Raw genomic sequence first — 23,099 nt, 5'->3', positions numbered from 1 at the left:
GCCGTCTCAAACATAAGGAATTTCTGAGTAGAAATATGAGGAAACGGCACGTCCAAACAATGAGGCCAGCAGGTGGCGCAGTAGTTAGAGTCATGGCCTTGCAGTGATTCCCAGGTTTGAATCCCACCTCCTGCTGTGATCAAAGCATTTAATTGATAGAGTAAAAGTAACCTGCTCTAGCAATGGGTAAATAATTGTAAGTGCCTTAAAATACAAGGTGTAAGTATCTTTGGAGATAAATAACTAAAAAGATTCAGGATTTATACATGTGTTGCAATGCAGTTTATTCTTGTTTTGTTCAGGGTATGACACCTGAAGCGAATGACAAGCCATCATACGCAATTTGTACACCCAAAAAAACAAGCCGTCTGTCCGCACACGACTGACCGTTGAGCAAATATTGGAACATTAGAATAGCGAAACATCCAGTGCAGTGGAATATTGGGCAGTCCGTACATTGGAATGACCAAGCAGTCCAGAACACAACAAATGATCACCAATATAGTTTGCAGAATTCTAAATAAAGGGCAAAGTGGAACCAAAATGGTTTCCATATTTTAAGTGATTTACTTGCATAAAACTTTTAATAATAACAGAAATATTTAATTACAGTGAAGGCCTTGGGGAAACGGTACAACGAGTAGCGCTGCTGTCTCCCAGAGGCGAGAGAGAATGTGGGTTCGATCCCTGCTCGGTCTGTGGGAAGTTTGCACGTTCTCCCTGTCTCTGCATGTGTTTCCTCTGGGAGCTCTGGTTTCCTCCCATAGTCCAAAGACATGCAGTCCAAGTGGATCGGTGGTGCTAAATGATCCTTAGTGTGTGAATGGGTAAGTGATTGTGTGTGTGGCTACCCTGTGATGGACTGGAATGCCATCCAGGGTGTCGTCCCCCCGAGCCTTGAACCCAGTGATTCACTCATTTTTACTGTATCAGTTCAGGGTAAGTCCCTTGATCATGGGTACTGCAGCAGGAGGGAGATTTGAACTTGGGTTCGTCAAATCCAACAGTCCATCTGTTGCCCCAGCTGAAAAAGCAACACCTCGTGAACCTTCATTGCACTCAGTCAGCAGGATGTGAACCACAGCGTTACTCTTCAACAGCTGCGAGCGTTAAGTTCATCCATTCTGCCGCTTGATTCACCACATTTTGGAACTACAGTGAAAGACAAAGTATTTTCTGCACCGTGGTTCAGTTTTGTGGTTCAAACTCACGGTTATCTGTCCGTCACTCATCCCCCGCCCCACCGGTCTCACAAATGCCTTGAAAGCATAATATAGCGAGTGTTCAGCTGCGCTAAGTTGACAAAAGGGGGACTGAAAAGGCCAATGAACAGAGAGCCTTTGTGTGGCAGGAATCTGGTGGATGAGAAAAAGTTTGGGGAAAATGGTGTGGTGAGGAACATCGGTAGGGTGTGTGTGTGTGTGTGTGTGTGTTTTTTTTTTTTTTTAAAACCCCTCTGCTTTACACCCTTCTGCTTATAGCGCATGGACTCTTCAGTCAGCAGGGGGGTGTGTCGAGGAAGGGGCTGCACTGATGAAGGTTTGCTGGTTTGATGCCCCAGGGTGAGCCTTGCACTTGTACCTTTGAGAATCCGATTTCCTGCTGTTTTAAACAGGTATCCAAATGTAAGGTGGCTGAAATGTGCATTGACTCCTCTTCTTATGAACACAGCTGTGGATGGAAGTCTGTTCAGAACTCTGTATTCGTAATTTGTATTTCCACTATAACTCATAATTAATCATATCGGTTAACAGTACAGGTGTCTCTCAGTTCACTCAGGTTCTGGAAAAATCATGGATATTGCTGCTATAAATAAATTTAAAAAAAAGATTTTTAACACTTAAATTTTTTCATGATCTCTGAGCTATATAAAAATGAAAACTAATTTCAAACAACTACTGAAAATAAAAATAAATGTTCTCCAGAAACTCCTGTTGAATGCCCTTTGTTGACAGATTGATCCCATAAATAAATCCCTCATCTTATTGCCGATCTCAGACTTTCGGGAGCCCCAGACAGGAGCTGTAAACACTGTGGAAGTGAGTTTAATTGAGGTGGTTCCACACTCATATTGTGTTTGGGGGGATTTGCTGCCATCTCTTGGCTTGGAGGGTAAACACCAGTTGTGTTCTCTGTACCAAACATTTTAAAACATGTATAAGTGAGGAAAACACACTTAAAAGTGGATAAACTGTAAAATGTTTCTACTTCAGAAGTGCACAACTCAACATTTTTCTGCAGTTTTGTCTCAGGTATTAGGTACTTCACTATGTTACTAAGGTCTCCAACCACATTGTTGAACTGCTTTTAGGGCATAAATTGCTGAGTTCATCTCGTCCTGATGCTCAGTTGCGTTTGAGTTTCGGTGGTTGGATTCCCATTCCTGAAACCAATCCCCTTAGAAGTGGGTTCAGAAGTCCAGTCCACAGTGAAAATTAGTCGCATTTAAATGAGCAGTGATGGGCTGTGCAAACTGGATTCGACAGATGCAAACTGAGTCCTTCGTGCTGCTTCCATGCCTTTCGTACATCGTGTCTTTGTCTTCACGCTAAACACACTGAGCTGGACCTTCACGCTGCACCTTCATCCTCAATCACGACACACAAATGTCTAGGAACAGACACCTTGACCCTAGACCTGCCACCTTCACTGGAAGGACCCAAGTTTGGATCCCAGCTCCTCTTTTAGTACCCTTGATCATGGTGTGTACCCTTAATTAATACAGTAAAAATTACCCAGCTGTGTAAGTGGGTAAATCAGTGTAGGCAGCTTAACTTTGTAAGTCACTTTGGAGAAAACATCATAAAAAAATGTAAATTGAGGATGATGACAGCTGGGCGTGTACTTCCAGGTATTTGAACCTGTGATGCAAAAGATCACCGTGCTTTAGTCCTCTTTCTACCAGGGGTTGTGTCCATTTGGTGTCCCACACATCCTTGCCGAAACGGTTTGCAGATTATTCAATTTGTGGATAGATTTTTCTTTTGATCCATTTCTTTTGTGTGCACTTTACTGCCATCTGCTGGCTTGGAGGGAAGATGCATGTTCCGTTTCCTTTGGACCCCATTTTAGAAAATAAACAAGGGAAGTAGCTGCCCTGGCCCCTCATATTACAAAATGTGGAGTTATGAATTGTTGAAGACAAGGGCATTTCCTGGTGTATTCATTTATTTCTTTTGAGTTGTGTTTTGCTCCGGGGAGACTCGAGCTCAATCCTGCTCTTTACTGCATGCGGCACTTGGCCACTCGCTCTGTCGCAGGGGCCCTCCCGCGTCTGGTTCCCATTAGTCCCGTCACACATTAGTCACAGAGCGGCCAGATGTGGCATGCAACATTAAGTCACTTTCAGTACGGACAAAGCCCCTTTCACTCACCGCAAATGCGCCAGGCGGAGAGACGGCCATCTGATGTTGGGCTTTGCATGTGGTTCGCACGCCATGTTGTTACTTATCCCAGTGCTTCCTCTACGAGTGCAGCAGGTGATGTGTGCCTTGAAATGGAAGGACCAGGGTTCGAATCCTCACTGCTGCCACAGTACCCTTAATTAGGGTACTTAATGCGAATGGATACAGTAAAAACAACCCAGCTGTATAAATGGGCAAATCAGTGTAAGTACCTATTGTAAAAACCCAACGTTGTAAGTTACTTTGGGGGGAAAAAAGTGAAATTAATACGTAATAATAATAACTAGGTAAGTGCAGAAGGTTGTCTTGCTCTTCTTCTCTCCCCTCTCTCGCACATGTAAAATGTTTCCAATATTATTAACTTTGTTAGTCATTTTGGACACAAGTTTCAGATTAATATAAATAAATAATAATAATATTCTGCAATGGTCTGGCATGCTCTCTAAGGTGTACCTCTTGAAGCCCAACGACTCTGAAATAGGCCCTGGACCACCGTTACCATAAGTAAGAGAAGAGTGAGTCAGTGTTAATAATACCATCATAGGTGCTACTGGGGTTGTATAATGAAAAGCTCTCACTCAGCATTAACATCTCCATTCTACTCAAACCAACAGTGATATGCACGGCTTCCATTGTCAACAGTGTCTTTGGCACCATTAGCAGTGATTAATAACAGGTATTTTCCTTTGGGCTGATGTGGACCAAACAGAGGCTATGTCCTCTCCTGTCTTCCACTCTACCTTCCACCTGTGTCTAGCTTGATACTTGTATTGTAAAAACAAACTCTAAGTGTAAATTTCCAGTGTCACGATTTTCTGACTCTACTGACGGCGAGAAACAGAGATCTTCACACCGAGGGGCACATGGTTTCAGGGGCCAGTACTGACATTTGTAGAATTCTTGGCTCGATGGCAAGTCTATGGTCTCACTTCCTTCGGGGCCCCTCGTTCAGTCCACGCTGAATGAGGCTTTTCACCCGCAGCTGTGTCCGCTGAGCTCATGTGAGGGTCATGCCGCCCTGAGGTCACCGGGACTGGGGGTTCCAAGAGTAGTGGATTTGAGCCACTGAAGAAGGCGCTTAAAACCACATCTGCTACAGGTTGGCACTCAAATCCCCATCCTTTCGTCCCTCCTTCACCTGGACCCCGTGGGCAATCTTGGCACGTTGTTGCTGGAAACCGCGGCAGTAACAGTGTCGCTCCATGAGTCAGTCGACACCACCTTGCACCCAACACCCCCGCAGGAGGCCTTCTCCAGCCCACATGGCCAGGTCCCCGTTAATCTGCACATGTTTGGGCTGTTCGCACTGCGCTGTGCGGCACTCATCTGAAAGGCACTGTTTGTGAACGCTTTCGCGGTTTGTAAGTGCTTCCTTTGTGTGGCTGGAATGGGCCGGCGGGGGCCTCAGGTCTGCTGTGGAGTACACAAAGCAGGCCTTCAGCACCTCTGGCCTGGGGGGGGCAGATTTGGGATGATGAATGAGGCCCAGCCGTGGGGCAAAGGTGTCTGGTAGGGCAAGGGCAAGAGTGAGAGAGGTCTAGGAAATGGAACAATCCATAATAGACTGCAGAGTGAGCGGCGGAGATGGGCAGGCTAGGGGGTTATGGGGTTATCCAAGGTCATGGGGAGTCTAGAGACGTCTGCTCCACTGTGGAGTCTGGAAGGAGTCTGTGTGTGTGTGTCTCTCCATTTGTCTCTCATGCTCGCCCTTATAGTATGTACAGCAGCTGCAGATCGTGTTCATGGGTTATGTGCAAAGGCTGGGCTCGGCATGCTGGGAAACGAAGGAATCGCAGATCACGGGAGACTGCGGAGACACGGAGGAACACACACTCTGCTTTCCTACGGAGATCCCTAATCAAACATAGCAACAGGGACACAGCCAAGAAGCAGTTTATCTACACACACGCTATTCGTCTATGTGTGATTGTATTTGCATTTGCATGTCCGTGTGTGTCCACACTCACCCAGGCTCTGCGTCAAGCTCCAGGTGGGATTGGGCCGCAGACACTCCCACCTGCTGGCCTGCGCTGCCTGCTGGCTCTGCTGGGAAAGTGTGAGGTAATAGTGACGCACAGAACAATTGCCTCTTTCATGGTGTGTGATAACAATCGCTGCACTGTGGAGCAGCAATCCACGCAAGGCAGTGCCGACGTGTGTGTGTGTGTGCGTGTGTGTGTGTGTGTGTGTACGTACACAGACAGATACACAGTCACGTACATATACATCTAAACAGAGAGGCTTAGTGTGAACCGGCAAACCTATATATGTCTCTGAGTGTGTTCCGCATGCGTGCAGGTTTGTGTTTTTGCAGGCGTGTGTGTTTATGTTCGTGTTGTGTAGAAAATACAAAGAGAGAACACTGCTTATTAAAGGACTCTTGCACACTCGCATCGACGTGTTTTACTGACATGATAACCTTTGATCGGGATTTTGCTTACTGATGTTTGCTTTAGTTGTGGTGAATCCTTACGCTTCACAAACTTGGCCAAATGTTTTACCTCTGAGTGGATAAATATTTGCTTTGTTAAGTCCCAGAATATTCTGATCACAGCAGTATTCAGATTTGGAACCGGAGCACAAACAAAGAAGATTTGATTGCGAAAGATGAGTGTTTCTCTTTGTTTTGCATGTGAGGTGGAGCAGATCAGTAAGCAAGATGCACTGATGCTTGGGTCTGTTGGCCAAAACCACTTTGCACCATGGGAAAAGGCTCTGACCAGGCAGCTCTGTGATAGGGTACCCTGAGGACCTCTAGCAGCCTGCAGAATTGCACAATGAAGGGATTGATGTTGGACAATGACAGGGAGCCTTCTGGATATAAATCCGTCAATCACAAGTGGAGAGTGACACCCCCGCGTCTCCCAACACACTGGATGACACTCTCAATTCCAACTTCAGTGAACCTGCTGAAGTAGGTTGTCTGTGTGTCTGTCCATCTACTAAATTTGTTTCAATACAAAGTACCATTCCAAGGTCCAAAGCAGACAAAAGGCTTAGGTTTTTCTTGTGCTGGTGTGATGAGGCTTTTTATAATAAAAATATTATTGCGACGCATGAAAAAAGACGACATATGGTGACATGGAAGTATGAATACAAATCCATAAATTAATACTTCAAATGGGTGGGATGCAGAGTGTTGCACAGGTTCAGGTCCAGCTAGAAGATTAACTGTTTTGTAGGGTTTTCATGATGGATGAGAAAGAGTCAAGATCTGAAGGAACATCAAAATACATTTTCCTTAGAGGTGAATAGAAAATATTACAGTAAGTCACTGTTGCAGAATCAGTGACCCTGAATAAGCTATTCTATGATGATAGGGCATCTATATTTTGAGATTCTGAAAGGATACTTAATGGGAATCGCGTTCTCTGAAGGCATGGTCCTCGCACAGATGCGGTTGGACAGCTCTCATTCCAGCCCCGACCACACACAGAGGATGTTGTAATAGACCACACTTTGTAAAGGCTGGCAGTTTCCTAACGGGACCCTTGGCTCAGGCTGCCGTTGCCATTGGTGCTCGGCAAGGGCAAAAGGCCAAAGGTTGCTGAGGAGATTGTCGGGAGGCGACTCCCGAACTGTCCCAGTCTCTCCCACACAGTATGCCATTCAGGGGGACTCAGAGTGGGTCATTGGGACGGGGGAGGGAGGAAAGCAATGGCTTCTTTGTGCGCGAGCCAGGGAGATTCCCTCTTCGGACACTGGGCCTAGTATGCTCTGCAACAGAACGTTTTTCCTGCTTCTGGGACGGAGCTTTTAAAGTGTCCCTTTCTCTTCCCTTTTTTATTACTGAAGTTTGCCGAAACCCCCTTTCATTTCTTGCAACATGGCAGGGGTAGTGTGTGTTTCAAAGATCAGGAACCTGAAACGTTAACCATTCTGTTTCTTTGCCTTTACTCTGGCCAGCAGTAGAGTGAGAGAGTCCTCTTGAGGAAGTCTCGCAGGTCTGAAGAATGTCATTGTTGGGTTTCAGATGGACATCAGATTAGAGGACAAGGCCTGTGTTCATTTCAGTCTTATCGTAAAACAAAGAAGCACATTTTAGGAATACGGGAAATATTGACTATCAGATTGACTGCCAAGCCTGTTAATTGACTGGGTGATAATGGCCCTTGTGTTTTCTGATTTAATTTAATCTTGACAGAGCGATAATAGAGCCTGAAATCACGAACCCGTAAGACAAATACAGCTGAGCCACTCGACTCGGCAGTAAGAAAGTTTGTGTGTATGAGCCCTTCTTGAGTAAGTCTGTGGAGTACTGGGAGTGTAAACTGGTGTAGACCAGTGTAAATAGACTGGACTGTTGTATGTGTTCAGTTTTCTTCTTTCCCCTCTTTCACTATCCCTCGCCAACTAAAGGATACTGTGGTTTTGCTACGGTTATCCTCCACTCACAGCCTCAGCCCATAGCCTCAGCTCTCTATCCATGTGGACTTGGCCCATGTGTTTTAAGTTTGGCAGGAATCATATTTGACCATGGTGATAAGATCGGATATTGGATTTGGGACCTGGTCACCAGTAGACATGAGACTGGATTGCACCATTTAGCTTATGTTTCACTGGAAGAAGCAATGGTTGTCCAAGCCTGCCCGCTCCTTGGTGTCGGCCAAAATCCCCATCAGCTCCAGCACACTGCAGAAGGTCCTGTACCTGCCTTAATTCCTCATCCACCACCTTGCCAAAGAACAGCCTGTGCCTTGGTCTTTCCTGGATCTCTAATTTGTCCATCTATACGGCATTATGAGCCGACTCAGACCCAGCTTGCTGGGAAAAAATATTTACTTTCCTAATCCTCCTTTATAATGAGGAAAATCCCCTAGTGTAACCTGTCAACATAGTGCCAGGAAAATGATTTCTACAGATGTTTTCATTGTTGTGGTTGTTTTAGTTCCTTGCGTACTCTAGTTTAGTTTTTCTTTCATCTTTACAATTGATCCAACGCGCACTTGGCACAAAATCTGTAATGAATATGTTTTCAGTTCTAGCCTGGTTGTAACCATGTTCTGACTTGGGGTGTTCCACTCTACTGAGTGAGAGGGTCAGTTAAGAGCCTGCAAGTGTCACCATCACTTGCTGTACCTCTAGATGGGTTGAACATTAACTGACAGCGTGGACATTGTTTTCACCCTGATGACTTCAAGAAGCTCTGTCTAGGTGGTTTTTCCACAATGATCTTTAGAGGAGTTTCAAGGTCAGATAGTGCTATGAGTTCACTGTGCTAAATGCATAAATGTAAATGCAAATGTCATTAATTGTTACACAAGTTAAAACCTCCCACTGGTATTTCTCCTGTTTTTCTGAACAGTCAGAAACTGTCCTTAGAGGGCATGCTGAAGACTCATGGTGAAAGCAGCTAATTTTACTCCCTTTTGGGTTGAGTAAAGTACTGGGCAAATGACTCAATACATTTTGGGTTCAAGTAACCTTCACGGCTGTAGACGGAGGAAGAACGGTCATATGAACCTCAGGCCTTGGGTTCCCGCATGCTCACACCGGTGTATGCCTGATCAGGACTGCAGTCTGGTGATATATCCCATATCCTGTACTCCAGGTCTCCCAATCTCTCTCTTTGTGACTGGGACTCTGATCCAGGAGTGTCACCACCGGAATCCAAACCAGAAACCTTTGTAACCTAACCTCCTCTAAGGGGTTTGTTCAAACCCGTGGGAGAGACGCAGTTTTGAAAGGCATGAGCACAGTGTGAAGACCCGGTCCATAGTCATTTTGGTGCTCTGCAACTCAAGCCTTTTTGTACAAAAGAGCACTTGGACTCGTCCTTCTCCTTAAACACACGCCCATCCAGTCCATCTCTACAGAGACGCACGTGGCCAAGTGCCAAACACGCATTTCATCTTCATCTCCTCTTTCCCTCCGTCTGTCTCACTCCGCCTGATGCTGCCATGAGTCTTTTCGTGACTCTCTGTCATTAATCTTCTGTCTCCGTGGCCAGAATCTTGAGAGCGTGCCAGCAAGCGAGCGAGCCTGGGGTGGGGCGCGGGTTAGAAGCCCCATTTCTGAAAACGGCGCTGCTTTACTTGTTGCTGAAATGCATCATCCCTCCTGTTTGCTGTGACACACGCGGGCTGTCGGACCTTTTTGTCTGAACACTGAGCGCTCGTACTGCGGTTCACTACGCAACCGGCTCTTTTCTGAGCGATTTTCCTCCCCCAGTGGTGGTCAGGGGTTGGATCTCGCGGCGTGGGCGTTAATCTTGAAATTTCTTCTCGTTTCTTGCATCACGGTTCATTCACATTTCACACACACACTCCTTAGTGTTTCCGTCCATGTCGCACTCGCCTGGTTTTCAGTGCTGGGCTGCGGTGGAGCATAATTTCGGGCCAAGATGTAATTTTCTCTGGAATGTGTGTAATTAATTAACAAGCTAAAAAAAAAAACAAACTGATGCCTAATATTGGCACAGGATGTTTTCTTTTCTTGTGCACTGGGATTTGAAAGCTGTGGCAATGCAAACTGTGCTGCTCAAGTGAATGCTAATTTGAGGTTTTTTTGATTTGTTTGACAAGTCAAGAACGTCCAGCATGTGACCCTTGCATACCACAGTGAGTCTGGTGAACTCATCGCCCTGTACGGCTTTCCATGAATTTGTACATAATTGATATGGATGTTGAGCGCTGTTAAAATCATAATTTAGTCACGCAGGCTCTGGACTGTGTGTCGGTATGGGGAAGGGACTGAGTACGTGAAACACAAATTGGTGCAAGTGAGAGTGTGGTGAGTTGGGCACCATGGGTTCAAGCTGAATTTGCTGGGTGAGTCTCTAGTGTCTTTTAAGCGGCTCGGTCATTTGAACAGTACAAGACCCGTGTCTGCAGTTGTCATTTAGACTCGACACATGAAAAAAATCACGTGCTGCTGATAGCTGGAGGTTGGAACCTGCACAGGACCATAAATGAAATATGACGAATGAGTCGATTCTGGCTGCTTTGTGGTCCCACTCAAAAGGGGTCCAGAACTGAAATTCTGCTGGTTGTCAGTTATGTCCCCCATGTGGTGAAATGAGCTCCCTCTGTCCTTCAAAGCTGCTGAATCCCTCCCATCATTCAAGGGTTTCACACCCATCTCTTCCAGATCTGCTTTTCTTCTGCTCTCCTGACAGCTCCATAAATGAGTCCAACACCATCTGCTATGATTATCTATGTATTTTCTATTTGATTGTCACTTCTGTGGGAGCTACTGGAGGGATGTGAACCAGCAACATGGTGGTATCAGACACACAAAATATCCTGTGTGTGTCTGAAGCGCTTCGTTTGTTGATGATGCTCCTTTGATCACTCTTGTGTTGTGTGTCACATTGGAGAAGCACCTGCTGTGAAAAAAATATCTTCTGCACCAAGGAAATGACATAAAAAAAATACTGTTGCCATTTTTTTCTCTCAACACCATTCATAGGCTACTGAAACTACTAGTAAAAAGGTCCAATGTAATTAAATGTGAAAACACTGCAAGAACAGAGGACACTTTTCCATGGCCCTGTCACTCTGAGGGTATTGTCATTTCTAACAGGACACGAATGGAGGGAAATATCCCCCAGTTATAAAACGGGGATTTTGTGTAATTTGACATCTCATGTTTTAATCTCGTCCCATTTCCTTAGGAATTTGGCGATTGGGATTGGGATTCAGAATTTCCCAGAAGGCCTTGCTGTGAGTCTACCTCTCAGGGGCACGGGTGTGTCCCCCTGGCGCGCATTCTGGTGAGTGTAAACACAAGCTGGTGGGACCCGCTCCGGGGGCCAATGTGTGACCGCGTTCCCAATCCTGCTAAGTCCTCTGGTTTCGTCTGCACTCTTTACAGCAAATTACATGCTTTTGTTTCAATATTCCGATACACAGCTGCTGCTTTATTTTCCCAGTGGGATTATGGTTTCGAACGCCCATTTGAAAATGATAGAAGCCATATACAGTTGTGTAAGGTTTTCGTAACAATAGCTTTAGTGTTGCCCAAGCTTTTCGGTTTTTACTTGCCTTGGGCAATATCGTCGCTTCCTGATTCGTACTGCCAGACCTACCTGTACGTGTTACTCAGTCACTCTCTTCCCTGCACGTTGAACCTCTTTCATTCTGCTGAGGATTTTGACCAAGTGGCTTCAGTGGGCGTCCCTGAATTGACTTGCTGTCCTAGCTTGGGTCATATCCAAAGGTTGTTCGCAGCAGAGCAGTACCGACACCATCCTTGAACGGGTGAGACTATCGCATTCTCAGCCCGAAAGCCATTCAACCAGAGCAGGGCCTTTAGCTTTCAGAAGAAGGATAGCCGGCTCAGTCTGATCAATCGTCCGGTCGACGAATCGATCATTCAGCACTTGTGACCTCAGTGAATTACATAGTAGGAAAATGGTGGGCAGGGAGGGATGAGGGCAGGTCGCCGTGAGGCCGACGGATTGGCCGCACGATCCATCCCGTACTGAGTCGTACACGTGGCAGCTGCTCTGCCCCCCAATCCTGCTCCTCCTGGCTGAGCCGCAAGGTGAAGGCAGGGGGAACCTACTCCACCCTGCATCCTCAACGCGACCCTTCCTCACCGCACTCTGGCTCTCGGGAACCGGTGGAACACAGTCCAATGGAGACGCATCTGAGAAGGTGGGGAAGGAGAGCGAAGGAGAGCGAAGGAGAGAGAAAATGAAAACCTCAAGTGCGGTTCGCCTTCCAGCAGCACACCGCAGATGGCCAAGAATACCTCGCCGCGAGGGCAGAGAACAGCGTACAGGTTTCTGCTGCACTAAGTTTACACAAAATCCATCCTGGTTATCTGGCATTTTATATTTTGAGAAATAATCGCCTTCTTAAATAGGAATTTGTCTTTTATGCCATATTATTTACCCTGTTTAGACTCTGCGTGTGTTCTTTGTGTTTTTGGGTTTTGTGATGAATTTTCGCATTTAACTCGCTTTTTGTGAACGTGAACCAAATAAGTCACACAGTCTGAGAGGAGGTGCCTTTTCGTAGTTTTGTTTGAGCTTAGAAGAATTATGAGTCATATGGATTTATATCTGAACAGGATATTCTTTATGCTCGCTGTCACGGTGCAAGTGTGTGTTAGTGTTTTCCCCTGATTTCCGTGTGTGTTTGCGTGTTTGTTTGCGTGTCCACACCTCCACAGGTACGGCCAGCTCAGTGGGATGGTGGAGCCGGTTGCCGGGTTGCTAGGCGCTGTCGCTGTGGTGATGGCGGAGCCGCTGCTCCCCTACGCACTGGCCTTTGCAGCAGGAGCCATGGTGTACGTGGTGATGGATGACATCATCCCAGAGGCACAAGTCAGGTGAATGGCGGGAAACATTAGAAGGGCACGGGGGGTTGGGAGAACTCAGTCCCACGCAAATATCGCTTTCATCTGAGACACTGTCAATAAGAGGATGAACTCTAGTACTGTGTGTGTCATCTGGGACAAAGCGGTGGAAAGGGAGGGAACACGGAATTTTTCTTCCAGCCTTGGAATCTCACTGGGCTACCTTGTCCTAGCTATTATCATTATTATTATTATTATTATTATTATTATTATTATTATTATTACTACAAGTTTGTCACCTGTTGCTTGGCGAGAAAAAAGAATAATAGTGCTTACAATAAATAAACTTGGAATACGAAGAATATTATAGTAATATTTACGTTAAGGTAAGTAATGTAAACCCTGTGCCTTTTAAGGTTTGAGTGTGCTGTTAAGCAGGCAATTTTTTCTTTTCATTTAACAATAATTAAAAATGTTCAAATCCTCCTACTTTTAATTAGGTTGACATCCCAGGTCAATAGATTTCTTACTAAGCCGAGCCCTGCTGAAAAACTGTAGGGATCCATATACTGCTAAATTCACCATGATTTTCTGTTCATTCCTGTTGAGTGTCGTTACTCTGTTCGAAAGTGGATTTTCTAAGAACCAGAAACATCGAGACCAGGAGAAATACCATCTCTGTCAGTCTGACTCTTGGCCTCATGGGTATGTGTTACAGTGGCAATGGAAAGCTGGCCTCCTGGACATCCATTTTGGGCTTTGTCGTGATGATGTCACTCGACGTGGGACTGGGCTGACGTTTGTGTTTAGACAGGAGCCCTCATTGGATTTAGGAATGTTCTGGCTGTTAGCCACAAATAAAGGGACCAATTTTGCCTTTTTTTATACAGTTTTCATATTTACATTAATTTGAGTAGTCTTTTTTTTTTCTGTATTTTTTGCATCCAAAGAAGTGCAATTTTGGAATAACTTTTTTGAAATCTTTTTTTCTTGGTCATACAATCCCTTGTAAACGGCGTACTGTGAAAACACTTGAAACTTGCATTATTGTTTTGAAAATGGTTTGTGTAAATGCGATTGAGTATTGTGTATGGATTTGTTCAGTTTTTCCATTTTCAGCTGGTGATTCTCTTCTTCAGTTTTCTAGTGTTGCTCAAAACCTCTCGTCCCAGAATTCTGTTTCAAATGTCTGTGTTAGTCATGTGTCTCTCTGTATGTCAGTCTCTGGTTTGCCGTGTCATTCTTGTCAAGGCATGTCTTTGGGGTCTCTGGTGTAAATCCAAGATAGAATAAATCCGTTTAAATTCTTCCGACAAAAATAAACTAAAGACATTGGGAGATTGATTTATTCAACACCTCAAGTACACAAAAACGATTGCTTCAGGCCATCTCAAGGGGCTTTGTCTTATTTTTTTTCCACCCAAAAGTGCAAACATGGAGATGAATGAGAGGGCAGAATTATTAAGCTCGGAACCTGTCTACAGTATTACAAATCACATCGCCATTGGGGATTTACTGTTGGATTAAAGATGAATCTCTTTCCTTTGACCTAAGGATATCTCCAAAAGACAAACACAAGGCCAACGGACCTGTCACTGTGATCGTTTACAACTGCCACAGGCAAAGTTGTTTTGCATGGGTGATTTTTAAAGCTCAGGCACAGTTGTAGTAAGTTCATCTTGTACACGTTAACACAAGAGCACCCCAGAATGTCTGTATGACCAAATGTTTCCACAACATTAATGCAACTCTCATCACACTTTGTGTGTTTGTCAGAATGTGTTTTGTTCTGAGAAGTACTTGAGTTTAGCTTTTACCAGATTCTGAATGCTTGTGTAGGCATCAGTCATTGATTCTGATCTGCACCTCAAAATGACCAACCTTAGAATTGTTATGGATGGCTCTATGGAAGGTGATGGAGCAGAGGAGTTAAGTTTACAGAAGCAGTCTGTGACTCATTCTAATGCACACAGAATTGATTTATTTTTTCTGTAATTGTTTTTCTTTGCTATATTGGAACATGGCGAGTACACTTTGCATTTGCTCAAGTTTCAGCACTTGTCAAAATAATTGATTTGAAGGGCATTGGAAGCTACAAACACTGAAGGTTCTGTATGTTTGCAGTTTTTTTTATTTTAACCCATGAACTGTACTGTTCTAAAGGGGCCAGGGGAGAGGTCTCTGTCCAATATGTAAACTGTGCAGGGGACTCTTTGATTTAATAAACTACTGCCAAAGATATTGCGTGGCCTTTCTTTGCTCAAAGAACATTTTCAGTTCTGCAACCTTCCGTTCGGCTTCTGTGGTGCTACAGCAACAAACCAATCTTTCACCTCCTTACTGAGACTGGACCCTTTCAGGCAGCCTTACAGTTCTCTTCATCCTACCTGCAGGTGCCTCTTAAAACAATCTATACCTGTTAGTGTGCTGCCTTTTGAAGCCTAATTTTGATTGAGATATAACAAGTAGACACAGGAACAGAAAGATCTGTTCTGTACTCGTGAACTAGTTCTGAGTTACTGTGCTAAAATTTCCAGTGGTAGAGGTGATAAAATTGTAAGTTTTGTAAGTCACATGGAAAGAAAGTGCCTGCCAGGATGCGAAATGATGTATATGTTAACCTTTCCCACACTGACTGTGCATGGAAGCGGTTCTGCCTGGAATTCCACCTACCAGCATCTTGTTTCGCCCTTTAATGTGACGTATCTCTCTCTCTCAAACACACACATGCACACATTGCCTGAAATATCTGGCACTGTGCCTCCATACCTGTGCTATACACTTCTATATATTCGTAGCAGTCGTTAACCCTATTCACAAAGGAATAAATGCCACATCACAAAGTTGTTCCAGAACCACCACCACCCAAGCTGTCCGTAGCTCACCGGTGACTCATGCGATTGCGAGATCCAAACCTGAATTCCTGAGTACTGCCCTGTAACTGCGGCCGGCAGCTGGGAGGTCCTTCTCGCTGCTCTGCAGCTCCCGTCTGCCAACAAGGGCTCTTGACAATGAGGGATTTGTTAAAGAGGACAAGAAACTCAAAAATGTTTGCTTTTCGGACAGCAAGAAGAACAATCACAGAATTGTTCAGTGATAATATATCACATCCTTTTAAGGAGCTGAGATGTTGGTCTTGAGGTTTCCTTTGTGAGACTTAACCCTTGTAACCTTGTCTCAAATTTAAGGCTTAATATTCTTGACTTAGGGGGTGCGGTGGCGCAGTGGGTTGAACCACGGTCCTGCTCTCCAGTGGGTCTGGGGTTCGAGTCCCGCTTGGGGTGCCTTGCGACGGACTGGCGTCCCGTCCTGGGTGTGTCCCCTCCCCCTCCGGCCTTACGCCCTGTGTTACCGGGTTGGCTCTGGTTCCCCGTGACCCCGTATGGGACAAGCGGTTCTGAAAATGTGTGTGTGTGTGTGTATTCTTGACTTTTGTTGTTCGGTGTCGTCATTGACATGTGAGTATCCGTTGTTGGGTGTGGGGCTGTGGTCGGTCATCGAGCTCATCGCCAAAAGCAGGTACTTGGACTGTGCAGCACGAAGGTTAATGACACCGATCGTAACCTCCTATTATATCTGTCATGAGAAATTTATACTATTTCTCCAATAAAATATCTAGCCTGAGTAGCTGAACTTGTAAGTTACTTTGGATAAAAATTCTAAACAATGAAACAAATGAAAAGCTATAGTAGTACTATGGTGCCAACCACAGGAGTTCTGGCAAAGGAACAAATGCATGTAATAAAACTTTCTACTCTCTTTTCATTCTTTGTGTTGCCTTCCTACAAAAAAGCAGCTCTGCATGCAGATTTGTAACCAGGAGATGAAACACACCTTAGCCGTTCCTGAGGAGATGCAGGACAAAGGCTCCTTTCAGAGCTCCTGTAGCCATGGTCATTAACCTATCTGCAGGCAGGGGATGGCTGGAAGGACAATGGCCATTGTTCTTGGGGTTTTGTGGCCGCCGCATGCAGGGAGATGTGGAGAGAGAGGAGAGAGCGGTGACCTCACCCTGTAAGAGCAGCTCCACTTGCCCCATAGCAGGAAGAAAGAGAGCATGTCTGAAAGAAGTGCCCCTTTCTTCCCGTTCAGTGATCACTTCGTGTTTCCCGTCAAACAAGGCCTTTGTCTTGGCTGCCCCGCGTTCCCCCGCAGCGAACGCCGTGCACCAACAGCTAATCTCGTCTTAAAGGCTCTCCAGACCAGTTAAACAAACTGCAGCGATAAAGGGTGACATGTAAAGTGTAACAAAACACAGCATTTCACACATTTGATTATGTTTACGCCACGTGTCGCTCTTTCCGTAAGCCTATCTGTACTGTCAGTTCACACGCAAATCAAACACTACATGGTACATGTGATCTTGTCATATTAAATTATGTAAAGGAAAGAAATAGACAGAGGAGGTTCCCTCCTTTTCTGGCATTTGCAATAGAATGATGATTTTTTTTTTTGTATGGCTGCTGAAGACAGTTACGCAATCAATCAATGAATCACACCATTTATATAGACCGAGAAGTGATTCCTTTTAGAGGTTTGAGATGTCTTGCTTAGATGGTGAGGAGACATGCAAAATATTATTATAATAGTATATCTTGATGATCTGATTCTCATTATAGTGTAATAATTCCTGGTTTACACAGCAGTCATGGGCAATAACAGGTGATGAACAATCATTTCAGTCATTTTGTTTGTACAACTGAGGGTGGTGCCCTAGCAATGCAACATGCAAAACACAGAACTTGGTACACTTGTCATAAAATGGACATGTCTTATGTGCCCACGTGTATGTGGTTGGAAGTAGCAAATGAGAGTTAGTTCCTTTATTTTGATGACTTGCTGGTAATGTAGCGGTTGGAGCTGCTGCTTTCAGATCTGAAGGACTCTGGCTTGAATCCCACCTACTGCTGTAGTACCTTCAGTCAAGGTACTGACCCTAAAAGGGGGGGTGAACTCCAAAAAAATGTTGTATGCTCACTGTTGATAGGTGATCCATTGTGAAGCAAAGGGCTAAACGGTCAGGAAAATACCAGGATTTACTATTTCGTTGTGCTACAATAACACTATTACTGTGTTTCTGTGTATGAGGTGTGGGCGAGTTGTTCTAACCAAATACAAACTTGGTGAGCAGTTTCCTCATCATGGCAACAGGATGAGATGAGCAACTCTTGAACCGTGAAGAAACTGGACAAAAATGAGAGCAATGATGATCCCGAGGAAACGGGTTTTATTATAACAGGCATTAGTCGTGTTATTTGTGAAAATGGGCGAGTTCAGGACCGTTCGAGCCATACCAGACCGGGGCTCTGGGGTTTGGGCTCTCCACTCGTACACAGAGAAGTGGATTTTATTTCTCCACAGATTTAATGAATAAAACAGGCTTTCCAAACACGGTACTGCTTCATGCTTTTTCTTTCTGGGATTGCGGTATATTTCATGGTAATGAAAATTTGCAAAATTACAGGAAAATCTGAAACGCTACATGTGGCCAAAAGGTTGCAAGTTCAACCCTGGAGAGGGGCCCTTCGAAAGGTATTATAGCTGGAACCTTAAATGAACCTCTTGCTTCACTGAAATATTGTGAAAAAGGCACAACTGGTTTAAAAAAAAAAAAAATAGGCACTTTGTGCCATAATTGTTTTTACTCAATCTGAGCCTTATGTTCCCCTGAGTTTCCACACCACCAGACATCCATCCAGTGTGTTGTACTGTCAAGTTCTCATTTCTTTTTGGAGAAAAGTATGTGCTGAGTGAATACATATGAGTACTTTTACTCATGACTTATAAACTCTAAATGTAGTCTCTCCCTTAATTGTTCCTCTGTCCTAATTTCTACATCGACTTACTGTTATGAATAATACAGACTGGGGTGCTTGGCTCATCTCCAGCATAAAACTGAAAAATAGAGATTCAAAGACCAAACAAATACATGTCTGCAGTGGCCTTGTTTCTGTCACTGAGGTAAAGGGAATTCTGGGTAACGATAAACTTCTAGAAATGTCCCGCTGTGCCCCGTGTAGCCCAGCCTTCCCTCTCTTGGTTCGGGACTCTTCACCATGATTTTTAAATCTTCTGCTGTCATGTAGGAAGAGTTTCTCTGGTTTGTCTCTGCCCCCTTTCTTTTGGCCCTAATTGATAGGAACAAACACCCTCTGTCCTTCAGAGCTACTGAATCCCTCCCAATAACACCATCTGCTATGATTTATCTATGCATTTATGTGAACCTCTTCTAGAGGAGCTACTTCAGGGATGTGAACCAGCAACTTGTTGGTGTCAGACAGACTAGCTGTGCTTTGATAATCCTGTGTCTAAAGCTCTTCCTCTGCCATTGATGGATTTTTGTTTGCTATCAATTTCCCCCCAGAGTCACTCTAGTCAAAAAGTGTCATCACTGAATAAATAAGATTATTTGCATGAACTACACAATAACATCTAAGTTACACTGCGGTCTTGGTTCCTCTCCTCAAATTTGGCAACAAACAGTGCAGCGGTCAGGCACAGACAAGCTGGGTGGTGGATGGTAGTATAGGGACCCAGAGGGGGAAGTACCATAGCACAGGAGGGTGGTGTATGGGGACTGTGCCTCCTGGGATGCAGAGGGTGGCGGCTGTGGACAGGCGAGCCTGCGGAGTCGGCAAGCTGGGCACACTGCAGTGCAGGTGCTGAGTCAGGGTGCAGGAATGTGTGTGTGTGTGTGTGTGTGTGTGTGTGTGTGTGTGTGTGTGTGGAAGTAAAAGGGGTGGAGACTCTCCGGGGATCGCGTGCAGACATCAAATGTTTACCTGTAACACAAAGAAAGGGGAAGGTGCAGGAGGGAGAGGAGGGGGGTGAAGAAACTTGTCTGTGGTTAACAAGGATGGGCGGGGACGCGAACCCAGAGACGGCTTCGCACGCAACCCAACAATACGAGCTTTATCGGGGAGGCTGGCGAGCGCTCAGAGGCAGCCTGCGGGAACGGGGCACGGTTAGTGTCTCCCCAGCCTCCCTACCCTGCTACCTCACCTTGAGAGCTCTGTATGTCCGACCGCGGCTGGGCTGCGGTCCCTCTGGGGTCACTGGGGTCACTGCGGTCCTGGACCCAGTAGGAATAGGTCAGATTCCAGTTCCTGTTTAAATGGAAAGCAGGTCACAGAAATGACCAAAGAACAGGTTATTAATTTATCCGATGCTTCTCAAAGTCACTTTACTATGAGAGGTCTGTGCACCAAATTACTTAATTACCCTAATTTACCCTTTTATGTTGCTATTCTAGAAGGTTCAGGAGGGCTGTGGAATCTCAGCAGTTATTTCTCTCCTGAGCAACATGTAGGGCTTGTCCCTTCACACAGAGACGTGTAATGACCCTGTGACCCCAAGTGGCTCTGCCCCCCGCAAGGGTTTAACGGGAGTTTAGTCTTGGGACTTGACCTGACAACCTCTGAGTATTAATGAGTAATAAAGACAGTTTGCTGAGCTCTTGAGTTTCGGTCTGTGGTAAAGCTGAGTGTTAAACTCCCTGATGCTCACAACAAAAAGTGCACTGCAAAAATCGTCTATAGAAATTCACTGAGTTCCTTCCTAATAGACCTGAAAGGGTCAACTGAGCCGCAGGGGATGCGTCCTTAACTGTAGTGAAGAACTCAAAACAAACCCACATAAATGCTTCTAAGAAATTATGTGATCAAATTTATTTGCTCTGAGGACTGGTACTACTTACCAGAAGGCTGCTGGCTCAAGTTCCACAGCTCACAACTTCTGTATAAATTGCAGGTTTGGATAAAACATTAAAAAAAAAAAAAAAAATTCAATTTTTTATCTACGCACCAAATCACTGGGGGCACAGTGGGTTTGGTTGGGTCCTGCTCTCTGGGGTGCCTTGCAATGGACTGGCATCCCATCCTGGGTGTGTCCCCTCCCCCTCTAGCCTTACACTCTGTGTTGCCGGGTTAGGCTCTGCTATGCCGTGACCCCACTCAGGACAAGCGGTTTCAGGTGTGAAATTGTACTGTCAAAGTGTCTTTTATAGATACAATTTCTATGTTTTGATTACAATGAAGGGCAACACATAGAAGTGGTTAGAGCTGCTGTCTAAGGACCTGGTTCAAAACCCACCTGCTGTTGAAATACCCTGGATTGAGGTACTTGTGCTGTACTGATACAGTAGAAATTACCATGCTGCATAAGAGTAAATCAGTGTGAGTAGCTTAGTGTTCTAGCCTCACAGTGTAAAACACTGAAGCCCAAGTTTATTTTTTACACATCTATTAAAGGCTGTTTCTAAGATGAGGATGATACTGTACTTTAAAGGCTACGGGTGCAAGAGATGCACAAAGATTAGGCTGTGCTGAGGGTGGGGGGGTATCTGATGTTGCATCCCAAGTTGGTGCTGCTGGTCTGGGACCAGCGTGCAAAGCTGTTTATGAACATGACAAATTCACATGTCACCAAGAGGTGTGTGTGTGTGGGCGGGGGGCGTTGGGGCTGTCCGAATGTGGAGGAAGTGATTTAGCTTTAATGTGGCACTAGTCATGAGAGGAACGTTAAAAATAACAAGGCTCTTGGGGGGGGGGGGGGGTGTAATTGATTATGTGGTTTCCTCCCTAAGTGGCTTCTGTACCCATGGGACCTTTTACCACTTTGACCACAAAAACACACGCCGGTTACATTTAATCCATCCACAATCTCTGGACCTGGGGAAACACAGGGGTGTCAAGACAGGCCCTCCCCTCCCCACCCACAGCTTGTTGCCATGGATTTATTTAAACTTTTACTCATTCTCCACAGATGTTCCTCTGGAGAGATTCATTAAAGACTGACAGTGAGTCCATCACAAAAAAAACAAGGGGCTATGAAGACAGTGGGGCCTGGACCCCGGAGGGGGGGGGTGCTAGATAGGGGAGATATAGTGGACCACCTAGGGGTGTGAAGGCCCCCCCAGCTTGTCTCCATCTTGAACGGGAAGCCATGTGTGTCACCCACAGAAGGTGGGACTGGGACCAAAAAAAGTGAGAAATTGACAATTATTCCCTGGGAGAGAGAGCGCATATGTATGTTTGGCTCATAAACCCTCAGCAAGGGCAGCGAACGCCTGTTCATAACACGAGGAATGCTTTGGGCTTCACCGCCACATCACTCCCCACAAGAATGTAAAACACGGTAAAATTTGACAGTCGGGCAGGGACGGAGGGCACGCAGAGGGAAGCGTCGGGCTGCGGAGCAGCTGGCGTGTCGTTTTTCCAGGGCATTGAGTGCCAGCTGCGGTGGATAGTTATTCCTCGTGTTGGTTTCCATGCCCTCAGAGCCGCCCGCCCCCTGCGACCGGGTTGATGAATAACTATAGCGTGCCACAAGCGGGCTGTCTCGCTCAGCCCCGCAGGCCCCGCGGTTCACCGCTGCTGCCGCATAAGGAAACGTTTGTTCTCACGCTGCTCAATGGGGCCTTGTGTGTGTGTGTGTGTGTGTGTGTGAGGAGGCGGAGGAGAGACGAAGGGGCATGCCGAGTAGCCAAGGAGCAGCTGAGGGCCCTGCGGCTTGCCTGCCGCTGTCTCTAGGCACCAGGGGGCCATAGTGTTAATGACCATCGGAGGTCTGCTCTCCCACAATCCCCCTCTCCGTCCTCACTCAAAGGCTTCAGTTATTATTCATTACTCTGTATTTATATGACTTTTGTCCAAGACACCTGCGGGCTTAGAAAACTTCACCACGATTTACACTTTTATACAGCTGGGTGACCTACAGTTTTTCACTTGAGGGTGAGTACCTCGATTCAAGGGCTCTGAACCAGCAACCTTCCAGTCACAAGGCGACGACTCCAAGCAGGATGCGACCTGCTGTCTTATTCATGGTAAACTCCACACCGCCTTCAGCGGTTCCATGTCCCCTTTCGCAGTACTGTGTTTTAGACACTTTTTCCAAATTATTTCCAATTTTTTAATTTTTTTCTAACCCTCCCCATGCCATGTTTTAATAAAAAAAAAAAAATACCAACACTGGAGTGTTTTCTGGGGTAATATTTCCCAAGGAACTTGAAGCGGTTTTAGTCACACTTCCTCCTCGCCGGGTATCCTTAACCACGGGCACAGGAGCGCGCATCATGAGGGGCGCGCGGTGCCGCGGGTTCGCACCGTCTGCGGCTGCACCCCCCCCCCCAAGGGAGCCTTTCACCAACTCCGCAGGAGGTCGTGGGTTTACACAGCTGTGTCTCCTACAGTTCAGAATAAAAATACACACATAACACGCAAACATAACAGAAGCTCTACAATAAAATGACTCTTACAACCCCCTGTATTATAATCCCAGTACTGTATGTACTAAATGCAGCTCCTAGAACAAATATCAATTATTAGCGCTGCTAGAAGGGGTGCCGACTGAATTTTTCCCAATGGCACATGGCATGCGCATATTTTAAATGTGACCCTTCTTAAACGATAAAGTTTTCTCTGTATGTGTTTTTTTTTTTTCCCCTTCTTT

The 23,099-nt window shown here is 45.6% G+C and overlaps 2 protein-coding genes across 5 annotated transcripts in view; one reads left to right on the top strand and one right to left on the bottom strand.

Annotated features, from left to right (window-relative positions):
• Positions 1–13,585, top strand: part of slc39a11 (solute carrier family 39, member 11) — a 96,563-nt gene extending 82,978 nt beyond the window's left edge. For 3 of the 4 annotated variants that reach the window (XM_018745272.2, XM_018745271.2, XM_018745270.2), the window contains 3 exons: positions 11,020–11,118; positions 12,525–12,683; positions 13,369–13,583. In XM_018745272.2, coding sequence (XP_018600788.1) covers positions 11,020–11,118; positions 12,525–12,683; positions 13,369–13,447 — 337 coding nt within the window. In that variant the 3' untranslated portion in view covers positions 13,448–13,583. Of the gene's footprint in view, positions 1–11,019; positions 11,119–12,524; positions 12,684–13,368 lie in introns of all 4 variants that reach the window. The other variant, XM_029252587.1, reaches the window with a different exon arrangement.
• The window catches only part of LOC108930258 (zinc finger protein 420-like), a 1,123,701-nt gene that overhangs the window by 466,118 nt on the left and 634,484 nt on the right, over positions 1–23,099 (bottom strand). The window contains exon 3 of the mRNA XM_029252072.1: positions 5,885–5,905. Within this exon, the coding sequence (XP_029107905.1) occupies positions 5,885–5,905 (21 nt within the window). The remainder of the gene's footprint in view (positions 1–5,884; positions 5,906–23,099) is intronic.

This window comes from Scleropages formosus, chromosome 1 (assembly GCF_900964775.1).
Source record: "Scleropages formosus chromosome 1, fSclFor1.1, whole genome shotgun sequence".
NCBI classification, from domain to species: domain Eukaryota; kingdom Metazoa; phylum Chordata; class Actinopteri; order Osteoglossiformes; family Osteoglossidae; genus Scleropages; species Scleropages formosus.
The sequence above is the reverse complement of the archived record's forward strand: the minus strand, read 5'-3'. Positions and strand labels throughout refer to the sequence as shown.